Source organism: Melanotaenia boesemani, chromosome 2 (genome assembly GCF_017639745.1).
Source record: "Melanotaenia boesemani isolate fMelBoe1 chromosome 2, fMelBoe1.pri, whole genome shotgun sequence".
Taxonomy (NCBI): Eukaryota; Metazoa; Chordata; class Actinopteri; order Atheriniformes; family Melanotaeniidae; genus Melanotaenia; species Melanotaenia boesemani.
Window position 1 is genome coordinate 20395175 of NC_055683.1, and position 18763 is coordinate 20413937.

Consider the following 18763-nt stretch of genomic DNA (forward strand, 5'->3'; position numbering starts at 1 on the left):
GGATGAAGAAATATTTTAAATTCAAACTACAGGTTGTTATTTGGATCAATGTCTAGGCTTTGACCAGGCCATTTAAAGCAGTAAATGTTTTAACTTTTAATAATAATTGTGTTACTTAAACACCATGTTTAAAATCATTCTTACTTTCTGTATCAGGAACTCATTTCCCAGTCTCAATTGTCAAGCACAGGGGTGTCCAGCTCTGGTCCTCAAGGTCCACATGTTTGGGGAGTCATAATTTGCTTCTTGTGAACTCCAATTTATTCAATAATTTCAAGCAACTTTTCTCTCAAGTCCAACTTTGTGGTGTTAATGTCTAAAAGTGGCCCTATAAAATACACGCTGCATTACTATGAAGCGGCTTCCTAGAAGTTACTTTTGGCTTCTCTTTAATCCCCTTCTAACATGGTTTGGGGTTTTTTAATAAATCTCTGAAAATCTAAGAGATAATCAAAAGACTTCAGAGTTTCATCCACTGCTATCATTGAAACTGCCTAAATCTTTAATTGATTTATTGTGGTATATGATTTTTGTGCAGCACTTTCGAAATGTTTTGTTGTGAAATGTGCTATATAAATAAAAGTGATTGATTGTGTGAATGCTGCTCCAGGAGTGAACTTTAAGCCATGGGAGTGTAAATCAGATTTTAAAGGCCAACTTGCTTTTCCTGCTTTGCTGCTTTTCCCATCTTCCTTCACAGCAAGTCTCGGCATGGTTGTTTCCCCCTTTAATATTCCCTGAGCTGATTCAAAAGCTTAAAAGTGGATTATTATAGACCATAACCTGCCTTTTCATGTGTTTTGGTGTCAAAAGGATAAAAGCTTGACAGTGCTGGAAAGTCATATTGCTCTGTGGTGAATAGATTTTAGAGCATGCTGGGCTTGTCGGACCATTGTTTGTCACATTCCAGCTTTGGTGTTGAAACTGAACAATATACTGCACTTTGCTGACTCAGTAGTGTATGTAAAGCTAGCTGTCATGCTTGTAGACATCTCAGTTGTCATATTTCTTTGGTTTACAGATCAGATGTCCAAATATCATATCCTCTAAAACTGCCGCAGTCCCTGTGAGGAATTTCTCAGTCAGCAATGTTCATGTCCAAATTAGGTACTAACTTATATAATCTAAATAGAAACGTAGACATTCGTCTGTAATCACAAAGCGGATTTAGTCCTTTTGCATGATCATAAACCTAAATTTAAAAGAATTCCTTTAGAAATGTTGGCAAACGTGCAGCTCTTAGGTATGTTAAACACACAAACATTCCCAGCTGAACAAAGGCAGTGTGCAGAGTAATATAGTCTGGCTGTTGGCAGGGGAGAGGCCAGAGAGAGAGCATTATGAGGTTACGAGCTGGTGCTTCATTAACTCATATTTACAGCTCCGAAGATTTCAGCAGTCCTTACCAAGAACCAGGTGAACGGAGACTTGATTGAGACATCAGGGATGGTGACATATTGCTTCACTTTTACCAGTCTATCTAGTTTTTTTCCCACTTATTTCTCAACCGATACCTGGGAGTCTTTTGTCAAACTCAGATCTTGTATCTTTCCTGCAAGCACAGAGGATTGACGACTAAATTGCCTGTTGCTGAACAAGAACACACCTTCCTACATATTTTGCTTGATCGCAGCTTGCTACCGACTCTGACTGATCTTCTCTGTGAGATCTTGTAGAGACTCCCCGTCAGAGATTCACAGGACACACTTGAAGGAAGGGATGAGCAGCTTTCTGTACTTTGTCCTTCCAGCGCTGGGAGGATACACTCTCACCTCGCTGTACCTGCTGAAGAACCCACATATTCTCCACAGGAAGAAACGCACAGCTCTCTATTGCACTCACATTTCACACCGAGGAGGTAAGAGGAAGCACTGAAAGTCTGATAAGTTGGAAGGTTTAATATTCAAGCTGTGTTATGCAAAGCCGGATCATGACATGCAGTCCAACCTGGAAGTTGGTTGTAAAAAACGCTTGCTGAAGGGAAGGAATCCTTCATTGTCCTTCATTTAAAAAGGCCCATTTGCTTTAGCATTTGCAGACTGACACCATGTGGATTAAGAGCTATAACTAAGCTCTGTAGTGTCCTGTAATGCATGCACAAACAAATGACTTTGAGATCAAGTTAAAATATAACCTTCTGAGCCAAAACATACCTCTACTTGATGTTGAAAAATGAATGGAAGGGAAAAATCCAAACACTGGCATAAAGCAAGTAAGCTTTACCCTAGTTAGTAGTAATGCAGTTAATTGAATAAACACTGTTTATTCACTGATTGGCTCCCCCCTGCAGTCATCATCAAAGCTGACGACTCCATTTATTTTCAGGAAGCGGAGAGAGGATAGAAAGCACCATTGAGGCATTCGACCAGTGAGTATTCAACTTGCAAGCCAAGCTTCAGCTTTCAAAGCAGCTCTGAAAGAAGATTGCATTCAATTGTGAATGTATGTGTGAATGTGTAAACAATTAATACATTTTTTAATATAAGAAGAAAGTGTGTGTGTGTGTGTGTGTGTGTGTGTGTGTGTGTGTGTGTGTACACTGCCTGGCCAAAAGAAAAGTTGCCAGCTGGACTGGATATAACTAAACAAATAGGTAGGAGCCTCCTATTGGATAATTACTGGGTTCATATCTTTCAGCTGGCAACAAGTTATTTAACCACAACTGATGCAATGAGTAGCTTCTCATTTCTTAAATAACCATGTGGAAAGACACATCCTGTGGTTGTGAAAAAGATGTTAGTCTGTTAAGAAGGGTCAAATCATTCGCATCAAGCAGAAAAATATTTATGGAGATGACGAAACTACTAAAATTGGGATAAGAACTATTCAGTGCCTTATCAAAAACTGGAAGGATAGTGAGGAGCCATCATATTCCTGGAAGAAATGTGGTCAGAAAAACATTTAGAATAATGGTTATCAGTGATCTCTTAAACATTTGGTGAAACCAGATGGAAGAAAAACACCAGTAGAACTCAGGCCTATGAAGGGAACGCAAGGGAACAGCTGTCTAGCCAGAAGAAAATCACTAATCAGTAAGGGTAACCGGAGATTAAAAAGCTTCAATTTGCTAGGGAGCATAAAGATTGGACTCTAGAGCAATGGAAGAAGGTCATGTGGTCTAGTGAGTCCAGATTTACCCTGTTCCAGAGTGATGAGAGCATCAGGTTAAGAAGAGAGGCAGATGCCTAGTACCTACTGTACATGCCTGTGGGGGCAGTCTATGATCTGGGGTGGCTGCAGATGGTCAGGTCAGGTTCAACAACATTATGCATCCAAAGAATGAGGTCAGATGATACCTGAATATAGGATAGAATAAGAAACCTTTATTAGTCCCGCAGTGGGGAAATCACTTTGTTGCAACACTTTGGGTGCAGCAAGCAGATGTAAGCAGGTGACATCAAAAAGAACACAAACACAATAAGTAATAAAATGTACAGTATATGGTTTGACAGAATGACTATGTACAGTATAAAAATATGTACATGGATGGCCCCCTTCACTCCAAAAGACTGCAGTCTCCTCAGAAGTTCGAGTCTGCTCTGACCCTTCCTGTACAGTTTGTCCATGTTGTGAGTCCAGTCCAGTTTATTGTTTAGGTGAAAACCCAGGTACTTTTAAGAGTCCACTCTCTCAATCTCTCAAATTAGGAGGTGGTTTTGCTGATACCAGTCCACAAAGTTCTGCATCAGTCCTCTGTACTCCACATCATCGTCCTCAGTAATCAGTTCGACAATCGCAGAGTCATCTGAGAACTTGTGCAGAAGTCTGTAGTGTAGAGGGTGAAGAGAAAGGGGACAAGACCGTCCCCTGAGGGAGACCTTCTGAATGACCAGGTTGTTCCATTAATGTATTTTTTATTCCAAGATGACAATTCCTGGATTCATTGGGCTCAAATAGTAAAAGAGGGGTTCAGGGAGCATGAGACATCATTTTCACACATGGATTAGCCACCAGTTCAGACTTGAACCCCACTGAGAATGTTTGGGTTGTGCTAGAGAAAAATTTACAGTGGTCAGACTCTCCCATCATCAACACAAGATCTTGGTGGAAAAATTAATGAAACACTGGATTGAAATACATCTTGTGACATTTCAGAAACTTATTGAAACAGTGAATGCTGCTATAATCAAAGCTAAAGCCAGTCCAACAAAATATTATGAGTGTATGATTTTGGCCAGGCAGTGTGCGTATTTAAATATTATATATACATAGATGTACACATACATACACATCACATTTATATAGCACAGGAGGTAGAGTGCTTCTACCCAGTGATCCTGTTTTGATCCCCCACTTGCTCAGTTTACATGCCACATAATCCTTGCCACATAAGTTGCTTTGCTTGAAATCTCCTGCAAAATGAATATCATGTGATGTAACAGAAAATCCCCTCTCCTTGCCACAAATTTACATTCCTGAGGGAAATGGACAGCAACATTAACCAGATGTGTCATATAGACAGTTCACATTGAGTAGACATTGAGAGATAATCCAATCTAGAGAGAGAAATATTTAAAGATTTTCTTTGTTTGAACATTTCTCTTATTATTTCTTATTCTTTCTTAGAATCAAAATCCTGGTATGATAGATTCTTTGGCTAGGAGGTACACTCATTTAATCATACAATCTTATAGACATGTCCTCCTCAGTACTTTGTGAAGCTCTTTAGTGTGGGGCATTTTAAGCAATTCACTCTCTTTTCCTTTGTTTGAGAGTGGGGGTGAATGCATCTACCTAACCCTACTGATAAAAACCAAAGAAGGCTTTCTGATTTTTTTTTTTTTCCTACCCCCTTCTTTATCTTTATGTCTTCTTCTGCAATCAGTGCGGTGAAACAGGGCACACAGATGCTGGAGATGGACTGTCACTTGACACACGATGGACATGTGGTAGTTTCTCATGATGAGAACCTGCTGAGACAGACCGGCCACGATGTCACTGTCTCCTCACTCTGTCTACAGGTAGGAGGACAGATCCTGCAAGACTGTTAGTGAGGACAATACCACTTGCTTTAACAGGAGTTTGGTTTCTTTTCAAAACAAGAATGAGATTTTAATGTTGGGCTCACACATTTACAACAAATTATACATTTATGGTCATCTAGGTGTAGTTTAACAAAAATTTCACTAAGTGAGAAGCAATAACAGCCATGAGTTTGTACATTGACATGTGAAATGTGCATGAACTTTTTGAGGGTGTGTGCTGTTTGAATTTCATCCATTTTGTTTCTTAAGGAAGCGAGGTGTTGTCTGACTGTTTGCCCAAGCATTAAATGTCATCCAAGTGAAAGACCACATCTGGCTATGTTTCAAACACTAACCAAAAAAGTTACCAAGAATATTCCATCCATGCAATTCCTTTCACTTCCAACATCACTGTAAAAAAATTATGTTGCTTTTCATCTGATTTGTAATTTTTGTAGGATTTGCCCCTGTATAAGGAGCGACTGGAAGTGACCTTTTATGCAGGCCAGTACCCTCTTATCTGATTATAAATCATTTACAGAAAATCTATTTATTGAAGGAGTTGGTCAGTGTGTGTGTGTGTGTGTTTGTGAATTTCATGTGACTTGACTTTTCACACCTTCCACCCTTCAGGTCGCTACAGCAGTGGGACAGACAGGAAGTTTGCTCAGCTGGAGGACGTGTTCAGGAGGTTTCCTGGGACGCCCATCAGCATCGAGATCAAAGAGAACAATCATCAGCTAATTAAAAAGGTGCAGCGCAACCCCAAATGAAGAAACTAAAAGTTATTTCTTAGTAGTTTCCCAAATGATATGGAGCAAATAAACCCAAAACGAGGCACTTTTTCCTGTTTTTTCCTATGACCTCCTGAGATGTAATGATATTTACAGCTTGTCTTGCATTTAGTGGCTGCAGACAGTCAGTTACATCTGCATATATGATTTATATGTGTGTAGTTCTACATAAACAAAAATATTTTTTTTTCATTTATTTATAGTTAACACAATAAGAAGCACAATTTCCTACATGATTAATAAAGTATTCTGATTAGCCAGTTTGCTTTCTGTCTGCAGGTGTCAGATTTGGTTAAAAGCTACAGCAGGGAGGAGATCACTGTGTGGGCCTCTGTGGATTCCACTATCCTAGAAGAATGCCGCAAAATGGTATGTTAACCAGCTGGGGGAGACAGAGTCTCCAATGCAGCCATATCACACTACATATGTACCAAACATAAACATGGTTTTACTCCCTCTTTTAATGCACTTGTTTAGAAATTTAATGATTGGATGATTTCTGAAAATCAAATAGAATTACAAGTTTTTCCTTTTCCTTAGTTGCATCCTCGCCCTACACATTCATTAAAAACGGAACTTCTCTGCTTCCTTGCAGAATGACTCCATGCCATACAGTTTCTCTATGAAACGAGGCGTGCTGCTTTTGCTTCTCTTCTACAGCGGCCTGCTTCCCTTCGTGCCGCTGGGAGAGAGTTTACTGCAGTTCTACCTGCCGCGCATCATCAACAGGTGGTATTTCCTGTTAAAAGGTCCAATTCTGTCACTGAGCTCAGACTTTGATATTCTTTGTCTGTCCTCAGTGTGTTGGGGAATTAACATCTGATTTTGATTAATCTAGCACAGGGTCATCTTCTGTCTTTTGGATTTTGATATATTTTTTATGTTTAATGCAAGATTACAGAAAGTACAGATGTTTTTTTTTTCCCCCATCTCTGCATGCTGAAGGACTTACATTCCAGAGAGAAGCATCCTGACGAACAGCCTGGTTCTGTCCTTGTTAGAAAAGTAAGTCTAGTTTTAAAAAAGAAGCACAACAAGTTTAGTCTAAAAAGATCTACTGTGTAATAAACAATGTGTTTAGTCATAAAGCAGGAAATGGAAAAAGGAAATTGCTCTCATGGAAATAATCTGCAAATTACATGGTGCAATGTTTTATTAAACATTAAAGTCAACAGATATATTTCCAAGTCAAACACAACACACAGATGTTATTATGTAAGCAAAGCTCAAAATCAGAAAGTACTGCAGATTATACAATATTTGTTTTTATTTATTTTTTTAATGCCTTAATTTCAGATTGACTATGAGGAAAAGTCTTTTTAGACACCTCGCAGCCCGTGGAATACAGGTATGAAACCATCCCTTCAAGTCTTTAGATGAGTGATAAAGCAATGTATTTATAAAAGCTGAAATGGTATAGAAACTGTAATTTAAAACAGAATATGCTAATTACCATATAATTTAGGCTTCATACATATAATAAATAGTAAGAAGATGCCATTTAGAATGTCACAACCATGTATATGTGTTTAAAATAAATTTCTGTTTTTTACTTAAAAGCATGAGCAACAAAAGCCCTAAAAAGAATAATAATGCAGTAGATAGATCAGTTTAGAAATAAATAATCTAACCTGCTGAAACATCTCACAACAAATGTCAATAAATGGTAGCTGTTGATAAGGAGGTTTGTGCCATTTTATGTGCAGGCAAACAATTTAAGGAGGATTTTTCTCAAAATGAAATTGAATTAATTTTAGGGATTTTTTTCCATCTGTGATGCATAACAGTGATAAAAGATTCAGCAAATAAATATAATTATCTCTACATAAGGGAGAAGACTCTCCAGCCCTTCAGGCAGCGCTGATTTATAAACTGACTTAGCCTACTTTATAATTCATTTCATACTCAAAACCAGAAATTGGCCTTGAGGTCTGACATAAAGACAACACAAAAACATAAGATAAGATATAAAATAAAAATCATTAAAAGCAGAGCATAATAATAAGTAAGTAAATAAGTAAATAAAAGCAATGAAGCAACTTATTCCACTGAGTTAAATGGCAGCGTAGCAGAAATATAATAATGAATTAGATATACAAAAATTATAAATGTGCCCTGGGATAAAACCAATTCAAAGAGTTCTTTATTTACAATGTCCACATTTTGGAGCCGTTCTCTTGGCCAGTGGGACATCAGCTGCACCCTGATGGTAGCTGATGAACTGCAGTGGAGTCGGTCAGTGGGATCTTGATAAATCTGGATTGCTTTTTTGGGTTATTGGCTGATGATGTAACTCCTGAAGTGACAGTTGCTTTTGTCCAACTATCTTGCTGGCTTGATTAATGATTTGCATCAGTTTTTTTTTTTTTGTTTGTTTGTTTGTTTGTTTGTTTCATTGAAAGATTTCCAACACTATTAGTTGGTGATTTGTAGACTATGTGGTGGCTGGTGTTAAAGCTCCCCGTTTCCTGAAAAGAGCTAGGTGCGGTCTCCCCTTTTTTTTTTTTTTTTTTTTTTTTTGTGTGAATGTAATTGACAGTTTCCCGAAAGGAAAGCTGGTCATTTACTATTGTTTTGGGGTATTTTGAAATGAGTGACATGCTCCACAGCCTTACCTTTTATCTTAACTGGCATGAAGGCAACGTGGACCCTGTACCAAATAAAAATGTTTTGGCTGTAGAAATCTAGCATGATCTCTGAAACACTTCTAAAAAACTACTGACAATAAAGACCAGTTCTTACTGCATTTACTTACAAAAAATTCCCCTTTTCTAAATTCATTAAAGTAAATTGCTCTTTGGTTGGGTTAATCAAAATGTAATATTTTGTGGTGGAAATTATGGTTGCTGTGTCCTCCAGGAGAGGACCATCCAGCTTGTTGTTATCACAGTTCAGACCCTGGTAACTGTGTTGTTATTTTGGAGCAGCATGGTCTTCATTAAGGGAAAGGCTTTCTCAGTTAGACGATGGCAAACCTCATTCTGCACATTTACAAGAGTCCAGGTATAAACTGGTCTGCTTCCAGACAAGACCCTCTTAAAACATTTGGCTCAATATGAAGCAATAAAAAAATGTAAAATATCCTTCTGGTTCTGGTTCTATTACTGAGAACTTTCTAACAATCTTCCATTTAAGTGTTTGTTCCTACATGTGAAGAGGAATGGCTTACTGATCCAAGAGGAAAAAGTTCAAATCATTCTACCATAAAAACAAAAACAACATTCTAAAACAATGAATCCAGATTTTTTTTCTTGTTGCTATGCAGCTAAACACTGCATTTTCAACTACAAGACCTCATTCAACCCTCTAGTGCTGTGATGCAACACAGAAAACCCTTCTGCTATGACACTGTGACATTTCTGAATTGCATCACTTCTGTCATCCCTGCTGTGATGAGATCACCTCCATTGTTAGACTATGAGTGGTCACTGAAGAAAAGTGTCCATGTAATGAAGTTACACACTCTGGTCTTGATTCATTTAAATATACATAAGCAGGGAAGAACATACATTCCCACTATTATCTACATAAACAAAAAGAGACGGTTTTATTGATTTGTTTTTCCACAGTTCACTTGTATAATAGACAATATATAAAACACAAGGATATGGATTGTACATGTTAGTATAAATGACCAAAAGTCCAAAAAAATACTCCTTTTATAACTGTAACTGTATGTTTGTAACTACAGGTACATTTATTTGTTTGCAATGAAGAAGAAGACATAAAGGCAGCCCTGGATGTGGGAGCCACAGGAGTGATGACTGATTATCCAACTCTACTGTCAAACTACTTTGACAGAAACGGAAGACAAGACTGATGCTGAACTTTGGTTCAGTCAGCTGTTGTAATGGCTTAGAAAACACAGATTTCTTTTAAATAAGGATTGTATAAGTGCTCGATATGGGGGATAATAATAATAAAATAAGTGTCAGACCCATTTCCTCAACCATGACAAGATTAGTTGAGGCCTTGATCAATTAAACAGCATGCAGCAGGAACAAAGCAGTCATTCAGCTCTTTGATCATGAGAAACTCTTAATCACTGCTGACAGAATAATCACTGCTGTTTGATCACTTCTACTGTATAACTACAATCAGGTCAGTATGTAAAGAAAAAGTCACAGATTTTTGTCTGTAGCAAATTACAGGAGTTAATATTTAACCAGCTCTACTGTGTCACCTGGCAGCCCATGACAAGATTATAAATAAACGTGACTTTGTTTTGACTGTCTTTGATGTTATTTTCTGGTACTTTTGATTTGTCAGAGAAAGTGCTGAAACTTCTGAAATAAATTATCTCAAGCAAATTACTCCAACTTTTGCTTTAGAATTTAATTGTTTTGGTTTTTGTTGAATTGAAATGAAACACAAACAGCATAAGAAACTGAAGAAATGCTAATTGATACTGTGTGGATGCATATATATGCAAATAGATATACAAATATGCATATATATTCTTATAAAGGGTAGTGTATATGTATTTTTAATACATTTATTTTTCCTTAAACCAAAAGTTTATACTTGCAGTGAAAATTACCTGTGCCCTTGTTTTCACAGACAGCCACGGTCAAAGTCTGGCCACGCTGCTGAGATAATAATCGACCAGTCTGTTGGTGAAACAAAGGCTGTATTTTCTGCTGTGTTGAGTAGTGTAATGACCAAGTTAATGAAACATAAAGCAAAGTGAGTTCTTGAATACATTAGATCCAAAGTGAAAACGTTTGAATAAGTGACTCTTGAAAACAAGATGTCATTTGAAGTATTGCTAGGAATTTCTTAAGAATTTTTTTTCTGTTCATATATAATGTGGAGTTTACATTTCCACAGATCAGAAAGCATTTTGTAAACACTTTTAAAATGGATCTTTGGGCAGACCTCCTTATAGACCACTCCTTTGAGAAACTGAAATAGTTGATTAGTTATTTAATCCAGTAGGATGTTAATTGGCTTGTTTCTCTTTGTCCTCTTACTTTTGTTTGTGTGTGTGTGTGTGTGTGTGTGTGTGTGTGTGTGTGTGTGTGTGTGTGTGTGTGTGTGTGTGTGTGTGTGTGTGTGTGTGTGTGTGTGTGTCAAAAGACAAAAACAGGACATACTGTAAGTAGTTAGGCCAGACATGCAAAATAATCAACAAACCACAACAACCAAGCCCTCTCCATATCCTTCTTTTGTAACTTTTTTTGGATTTGCTGAGTCTTGTTTAGTGATTATTATTGTTTTCAGTGACTGTTTGCGTCTTGTTCATCGAAAAAGTCTTGTTAACAAACTGACAAGCTGGAAATAAGATCCCAATAACAGCATTTTGGCAATAAACTGGACCAACAGCGCTCAAATTGATAGCCATAAAAGGCTCGTGCAAAGTCAAATCTGATTGGTTGACCCACATTCTAAACGTCACTTGGGTGCTCTGATTGGTCGTCAAAGATTTGTTTTGCACTCTTCACACTTCCTCCATCTGCGTGTTTTCATAAACAAATCCCATTTTTCTCCCGCCGGGACGCTCCAGTCTCTCGCTGTCAGCCTGCCAGCATTGTGAGATTCCAGCTTCTGTTTTTACCGAAGAGAAGCGTTGAAGAACTTTGAGAGCTGGTTCGGATTTAAAAGAGAAACGCGGGTAAACGGGCTCCGCTGCAACAACCTAGGACTGGTTGTGTTGCCTTTTTTTTTTTCTTTTTTTTGTCCGAACCGTCAGCGCATGGTGGACTGTTGCATCGAGCTGACCTGCACGAAATAACGTGTTACCTGCTTCTTTCGCTGGGTGGTTTTAAAACAGTCAGTGGCATTTGGTCGTTGTGTGATTGTAAAGAGCTTCGGTGTTTTCAGGTGAGTGGACACGGGGGGAAATATCCTGCAATGCGCATCTGCTGCTAGCTGCTGTGTTGATAGTGCGTAGCTAGCAGGCTAGCTCCAGAAAAGCTAGTTTGCAGCTGGTGTCTGTTATCTTTTGTAGCTGGCAGATGTGTGTAGGCCACTAAATGAAGACAGACAAACGGCCATCAGTGTTAGACATTGTACAAACGGCACCGTGCGCCTCACCAAGACTTGAATTTAGGTTAGCTGCTGTATTCAATGAAGCGAAAATAGTGTGCAAACAGGAAGGGCTGGCTGGTGAACTGTGTCCTAACCGGTCTGTTTGGTCGACTATTACTTGATCCACTGATAAGAAGAAAATACAATTCGCAGCACATTGTTTACAAATGGTGGAAAGAATGAATTTCCTTTACTTAAGCTAGGTCAGTGTCAGCTGTTTCCCATGAAATGAGGAAGCGAATAATTGTAGTTCAACACAAAGTCTAAAGTTATGAAAGCAAAAGTTTTCTTTTCTGAAGCAAAAGGTAAAACTTAACAAGTCACACCTCTTCATCTTGAGTGTCAGTAACTAGTTTGACAGGTAAAAATTAAGGCATAGCATGAGCAACTTCTAAGTTTGCATTGTCAAAATATGACATTATAGTCAAAACTGAGATCTTTTCTGGACATAATCTGATCATGTCATGACCTCTTTTGCGCAAACTCCAACAGTTGGGTCAGATTATGATAAGATAAAACAGTGTTGTTTTTCCTTATCAGATATCCTGCAAAGAACTGCAAAATCTATTTGTGTCAAATGTCCAAGGCTTTCACAGTGATGGGCTATTCAGCTTCCTCCTCTACTGATCTGATGTTAATTATGTTTAACCAGGTGGAAGCACATTGAACTTTATTCCTAGATGACCATATACAGTTAAGAAATGCCTTCTATCTCCCCTCACCATCCCCAGACATGGTGAAGCTGACAAAGGCCAAGACTTTCCAGGCATACCTGGACTCCTGCCACCGTCGCTACAGCTGTGTTCACTGCCGCGCCCACCTGGCTAACCATGACGATCTTATCTCCAAGGTAAATATACTGCACGCCTAAGTTATTAGTGATCATTTTCAGTGGCTTGTGCTATGGATCATATATCGCACTTAGATTACAAATAAAACACTTAAGTATAAAACAAAAGAAACTACCAAAGTTTAAATTAATTAAAAGATTTTTTTATGATGTACATTTTAAGTTTGCATTCCTTCTTTAATTTCATCTTTCTGTCTTATCTCTCAGTCTTTTCAAGGGAGCCAGGGACGAGCCTATCTCTTTAACTCTGTGTGAGTATTTTTTTTTTCTTCTTCTTCTCAAGTTTTAACACAGCTGGCACACTGGGCTTTTTTCCTTTCATTTGGCACACTCACTGTAGAAAAGTGGCTGTTGTTATTTTAGTTAACCACCAAAATCTCAGTGTAAACAGGCAAGAAGTGAGGTTAGTTTTACAAGTGCCTTTTGTCTTTATTAGTTTTTAGGAATCTTTAAAAATTCTTTTTGATAAGTTGATCATTATTTTCCCACTGAATCACTTCTGAAAGTCTATTTATCTTTTATACAAATTCCTAGTATCAGACAAGTTTACACAAACTACAGTGTCAACAGATAACTTGATTTACTTAAGATTGGACCTTGAAGTAGGGTGAGTTCATCTTAGTCACGCTCCTTCTGGGTTAGTGGGTCAAGAAGACGCATGAAGAACCCATTTAATGTGGGCTTGTTAAATAACATTAGCTCTTAATCTAATATTAGCATTTTTGTTGTTTAAGTCTTGATCTGTTCTGGTAAGACTCAGTTTTAAACAATTCCCTGGAAAGGTAATTGTTTTATGACCTTTATTTCTAATAAAAAGAAATATTGATAACCAGAGAGTGGAAAACACTTCTCAACCTGTTCAGTCCTGCAAGGAGAGTAGGCCAATTAAAATTTTATTTTTTATTTTTTTTATGGCTCAGAGAGTAGCTGCTGTTTTGATAGCATTGCTTTCTGTTTCAGGGTCAACGTTGGCTGTGGTCCTGCAGAGGAGAGGCTGCTGCTTACAGGACTTCACGCAGTGGCCGACATCTACTGTGAAAACTGTCACACCACGCTGGGCTGGAAATATGTAAGTAACTTTACATCCACGAGCTAGTTGTTCCCTCATGGTGCCTCTGTTGACATGGCACTGTTCGTCAAGGCTGTGTGCACGTATATATTTAACTACCTTAAAGAACCTGACTTATCCTTATTTACAGTGTCATAATTAAAAAAGAAAAAAAAAAAAAACTTTTTTTAAGAATATCTTAGCATACTTTAATTATTAGAAAACAGACAGTATTTCTCATACTCCTGCAACAGTTTTTGGCAGTTTTTGTCTGGAAAAACTGTTTTAGCTCCTGCCTCTTTAAGACCATCCACCCCCCTACGCCTTATGTCCCATTGCTGATCAATCTGAAATCAGAGCCAACAGAGTTCTAACCAATCAGACATGTGAAGCAGCTGTTCATTCTTTGTTGGATATGTGTCAGACTAATTACTTATCAGGCTTTATGTAAATGTGTGACACATTGATGTAATAAAGTAAAGGAAGAATGGCTAATAGAAAAGTAGTGTTTTCTGTGACAGGGGATTCTAGTGTTAACTTTGGAGTTTGTAATGTTGCAGTTCTTTTAGATATACAGTGACACTTTAGCACACTCACCGGGTTTCCATCTACATTTTTTTTTTATTCATATTTTCAAGTTGCCTAAATGAGAGCAAAGTTCAAACTCACTCTCTGAATGTGTGTTTGCTTGATGTGGTTATTGCCTTTATCATGGAAGGGTTGATGGCAACGCCATATAAATCTGAAACGCTGAACAAGTATTTTGCATGAATGATCACATGAACGATTCGCTGCAACTGTGTCCACTTCCTCAAAGTAATGTTTCAGGTTAGGAGCTTTGTTTGTTACAGCTGTGTGCAGGGTGGCCTACAGTGCCACCTGTTGACAACACCACACACCCTAGCTTATTAGCTCCACGACTATTAATAGAAGCACGGTTCTATTTTTCTTTGTAACAACCCCAGCGTGAAACCACAGCTACTGAAAGAAAGTGATAAACCAGAATATACCCTACATAACATTTGTTCACCCACTCTTTTTGCAGGAACAAGCCTTCGAACTCAGTCAGAAATACAAGGAGGGGAAGTACATCATTGAGCTCTCCCACATGATAAAGGATAACGGCTGGGACTGAGAAGGAAATCTCCAACTTTCTTCATGACTTTTTTTAAGAGTTGCATCCCCTCAACTTTAAAGATGTAGCCTTCTCATCTCATGTTCGAGCTGCTGCTGTGCCACACCTTTCACTTCATACAGCTTTGCCAAGAATAGCATGTGATGCCTTATCTTTGTCTGTTCTTAATGTTTCTTCAGCAACCACAACACATCTGCTGATATGGCTATCCCAGTTGTTAGCTGTGCTGGGGCATGGACTGAATGAGTGCATGGTTGGTTTGTGTGGGAGATGTAGTCACACAAGCACCCAGTGCGTGTTGGATTGTAAAGCATTTGCATTAGGGATCAAAAGTTTGTAGTGACCACTAAACAGTCGCTCTGTGGTGCCGTGGCTGATAAATGTCCTAAGAATTTGATCTCAGACATCAAATGCAGGTATTTGAGTTTTCCTTTTGAGTTTAAGGTGCATAATTAGCTGTATCTGGCCCAGATGGAGACTACCATCATGGTTTGTTTGACCCAGATTAATTTCAAGAGGAGTTGGTACAAGGGGTATGGTTACACACTGAGCAGCAGGAGGTTTTTTGCTTTTAATTAAAGAAAATTTGATTTCCTTTTTATGGTCAAATCAGTAACACTTGCTCTTATTTCCCAAATGCAATCAGGATATCAAATTAGTAATTTGAAAGCCTGCAAAAATCTCCTGCAAGAATTCTTAAATCTGTAGAATGAGTTTTCTGTTCACAGGTATAAAATATAGGGTGAGTGTGTCTGCATGTGTTTGCAGTTTATGCTGAGGCGTCTTAAGCTGGACAATGTTGAGAAGCATTGGTCTGGAGTTGGTTCACTTCTAGAGTTTTCACTGTATACATGGTTTATCTTCACCTTCATTTAATGCTAATGACATCTATCCTTTATACATTTGTGTATTACCTAACACTGAGCTGCCCCTGCAGATACATTAGCTTTATGGTGTTAGTGCAAAGTGTGATTAGGATATTGTAGCATATTTATGGTGATTTTAATGTCTGCTTTCATTTAAGTATTTTTATTTTAACCTGGTATTTCATTAAACTACGGTTTGCCAGTAACGTTTGTTGTCATGTTGTACTTTTTGTGCTATGATCATGTATTTTTGTGTGTGTGTATCTGTTCTTTAACACATGCTTTCCTTTTTATGAAGTCCAATAATTTATAAGTAAAATAGATGCAGAGGCAGTTTCTCCTTAATTTAAAAGAACAGCATGAAAGTGTAGGATAATTCTCGCATAACATCATGGCTGTGAGTGGCTTCTGAGCTTAGGAACTGCTCAGAATTGATGGCCCACTTAAATTTTCCAAGTAATTTAGAATATTTTCAGGAGAATTGCAATGGCAGATTTTAGCTTTCCAAAGCTGCAGTTTTTAAATGTAGATTCAAACACATTTTACTTAGACATGCAAATTTATTAACTTTTTTTATTCTTTTTTTTTTAAACTTTTTATTATTATTATTATTCATGTTTTCTGTAAGCACTTTGAGATTCCCTGCAATATAAAGTGCTATACAAATAGAATTTATTATTATTATTATTATTATTATTATTATTATCATTATTATTATTATTATTATTATTATTACATACCCCCACTGGTATGGGGAGCTCCTGTATGTATCTCCATACCTGAGGTAAGAAAGAAGTCCCACAGCATGATCAAACCATTCATGATTTACTTTTGATCTTTTTTTTTTTTTTTTTTTTTTTTTTGTTATGCAATTCATTTAATCACCTCTTCACACATTAATGCACTGTATTCCTAAAAAGAAAAAAAAGTTTGGTTTAGTTGTCCCAGAATGTAGAATTTGCAGTAATGTCGGAGCTGTAAAAAGTAAATAAAATTCCTGATAAGAAAAAACTGCAGAAACAACAAAATATTTCTTACAACTTTTTAATATCTATTGATGCAAGTACCACATTTATATTTAGAAAAAGTACTAGTTTCACCTATGCTTTTCATTTATGAAAAAATGGGAGATGAAAATGCAGTTGACTGTGAACTAAATATTCAGCAAATCAACCAGCAGAAGGTGCTGTTGACTTCTCTAGATTGGGAAATATATTTGCACATTACAACACAGGCCTGTGCACTGAAATTATGCACCTTGAAGACATCTGAGTCTCAATAATGTATTAGTATGACAATTAACCCCCAAAATGTTTGCTTTTTGTAATCATGAATAGTCTGATGATATAAATAAATGAATATATGTAAAACTTGCAGTACTTTTGAATAGCCTTCAGACTTCTCAAAGGCTTTGTGTTGAAACAGCATCATTCCTGAGTGTGTGTAGGTTAAATTTAACTGTTTATTAAAAAAAAAAAAAAAAAAAGAAAGAAAAGAAAATCAAACGTGAAGAAAAACCTGCTGAGCCAACCAGGTTTTGACCACAGAAACCCCACAAAAAAAAAAGAAAAAGTGAAATGTAAAATATAAAAACAAGCAAGTGGGGGAAAAGATGTTGGGTAATTTCCATTTTTTCTGCATCATTTTTCAGCTGATGAAGCTTGAATTCTGAAAACAACTGCATTCATCCAAATCCTTTCAATCTGGTTGTTTAGCCACTTTCCAGTTACTCTAAATTATTCGCACAGATGGGATCAACCAGGCCACAATAACTCCCCCCTCCCCTTTTTGTATATGGTTGGTATTTGGGGATTTGGGATCTGTGATATCTGTCGTAAACTGGTGTCAAGGAAAATACTGGATGACATCAATGTGTTACCTTACAGTTATTCTCATCTACATAGTAGGAAGTTCCCACTTTACTATCACACTTCCAGCATGGATTTTCCATAATTTAAAGATTTCAACTAAATATGAACTCTTTATTGTTTCTATAGAGATTTCCTGCTGATAACTATTAAATGATACTACTTCCAATACATAGTTGTGTATTCAATAAAACTAGCCGGACTGTTTTATAATAAAGCATATTTCATTTAATTTTTTATTTTGAGCACGTGCTACACAAATTACCCACATATCAGCATTGTACAATCCATTTTCACTCAATATAAATGCAGGCACAATATTAAAAAGAAAAAAATAGAAAAGAAAAAATAACATAAAACATCCTTAATGCTTAAAAAGGAGAGGGAAGGAGAGAACTTATTTAATTCCACCCATATTTCTATACATAATGTGACTATTTATACATTTTGGCCAGTATTGTGAGTGATCAAGCGCTGGAGTTTGTTGGGATTTGTCGTCTCCTTTTTTCAACATTTTGCCTTATATTTACTCATTTCACATGATAAAATCTGCATTCTTGGCGCTGGTAATCCCTTTTTTTACTGCATAAATTTCATTGGAATATTTTTGTTTTTCATTCCTGCCATTAAAAATGTTTCAGTATATCATTATGAGGGATTGCAAGCAACTCTTCTTAATAAAAGAAAAATTAAATAAATAACATATAAATGTGTGAGAATACTAAAAGAGAAATCTCAAAGTTGGTTTTAAGCTGTAAAGAAATTATGATCATACTTTGAGCAGGGACAGGTCACATGATTTTTTTCCCTACATGTGATGTGATTGGTGGGGGGCTTCTGACCGTCATGTGTGTGCAGTGCATTTTCAGCTGCCCTGCTTCCCCCTTTCATTCCTGAAAACTCTTTTGTATAAGCACAATCACATGATACACTTGAGTTAAAGGTCTTCTGAGAAGCTGGTAATGCTGAAGGCTATTAATTGGACATTTTTTCTTCAAACCTCAGTAGCATGGAGTAGTATGCAAAAGATCCAGCACATGGTAGTCAAAGTTTTTCCAACTAAAATTTTTGAATTTGGTGGTACACATAGACATTTCCAAAAAACAAAGCAAAATGTTTATGAAGTGCACATATTTTTCACCAGGACTATCAGGAGTAATTCATCATTAGGCCCATTGATTTAAGTGACTGAACCCTGGATGATTTAA

At 37.2% G+C, this 18763-nt stretch overlaps 2 protein-coding genes across 2 annotated transcripts; both read left to right on the forward strand.

Annotated features, from left to right (window-relative positions):
* Nucleotides 1-674: 674 nt before the first annotated feature.
* On the forward strand, nt 675-10072 carry gdpd3a (glycerophosphodiester phosphodiesterase domain containing 3a). Its single transcript, XM_041995842.1, has 10 exons — nt 675-1858; nt 2326-2368; nt 4826-4961; nt 5423-5468; nt 5598-5716; nt 6038-6127; nt 6354-6487; nt 6704-6763; nt 7055-7106; nt 9450-10072. The coding sequence occupies exons 1-10, from the start codon at nt 1720-1722 to the stop codon at nt 9576-9578; spliced, it is 948 nt and encodes a 315-aa protein (XP_041851776.1). The 5' UTR covers nt 675-1719; the 3' UTR covers nt 9579-10072.
* A 1127-nt stretch (nt 10073-11199) lies between these two features.
* Nucleotides 11200-15893, forward strand: ypel3 (yippee-like 3). The gene is made up of 5 exons (XM_041973199.1): nt 11200-11581; nt 12520-12638; nt 12846-12889; nt 13599-13707; nt 14732-15893. Exons 2-5 carry the CDS (start codon nt 12522-12524, stop codon nt 14819-14821), a joined length of 360 nt encoding a protein of 119 aa, XP_041829133.1. The 5' UTR covers nt 11200-11581; nt 12520-12521; the 3' UTR covers nt 14822-15893.
* The last annotated feature ends 2870 nt before the right edge of the window (nt 15894-18763 follow it).

Bases quoted from the DNA above. Each gene is read 5' to 3' on its own strand.
- gdpd3a (XM_041995842.1), top strand. From the start codon at position 1,720: ATGAGCAGCTTTCTGTACTTTGTCCTTCCAGCGCTGGGAGGATACACT. The intron at 4,962-5,422 runs GTAGGAGGACAG...TAATTTTTGTAG, and splicing joins TCTCCTCACTCTGTCTACAG to GATTTGCCCCTGTATAAGGA. The intron at 7,107-9,449 runs GTATGAAACCAT...TTGTAACTACAG, and splicing joins TCGCAGCCCGTGGAATACAG to GTACATTTATTTGTTTGCAA.
- ypel3 (XM_041973199.1), top strand. From the start codon at position 12,522: ATGGTGAAGCTGACAAAGGCCAAGACTTTCCAGGCATACCTGGACTCC. The intron at 12,639-12,845 runs GTAAATATACTG...CTTATCTCTCAG, and splicing joins ATGACGATCTTATCTCCAAG to TCTTTTCAAGGGAGCCAGGG. The intron at 12,890-13,598 runs GTGAGTATTTTT...TTTCTGTTTCAG, and splicing joins GCCTATCTCTTTAACTCTGT to GGTCAACGTTGGCTGTGGTC.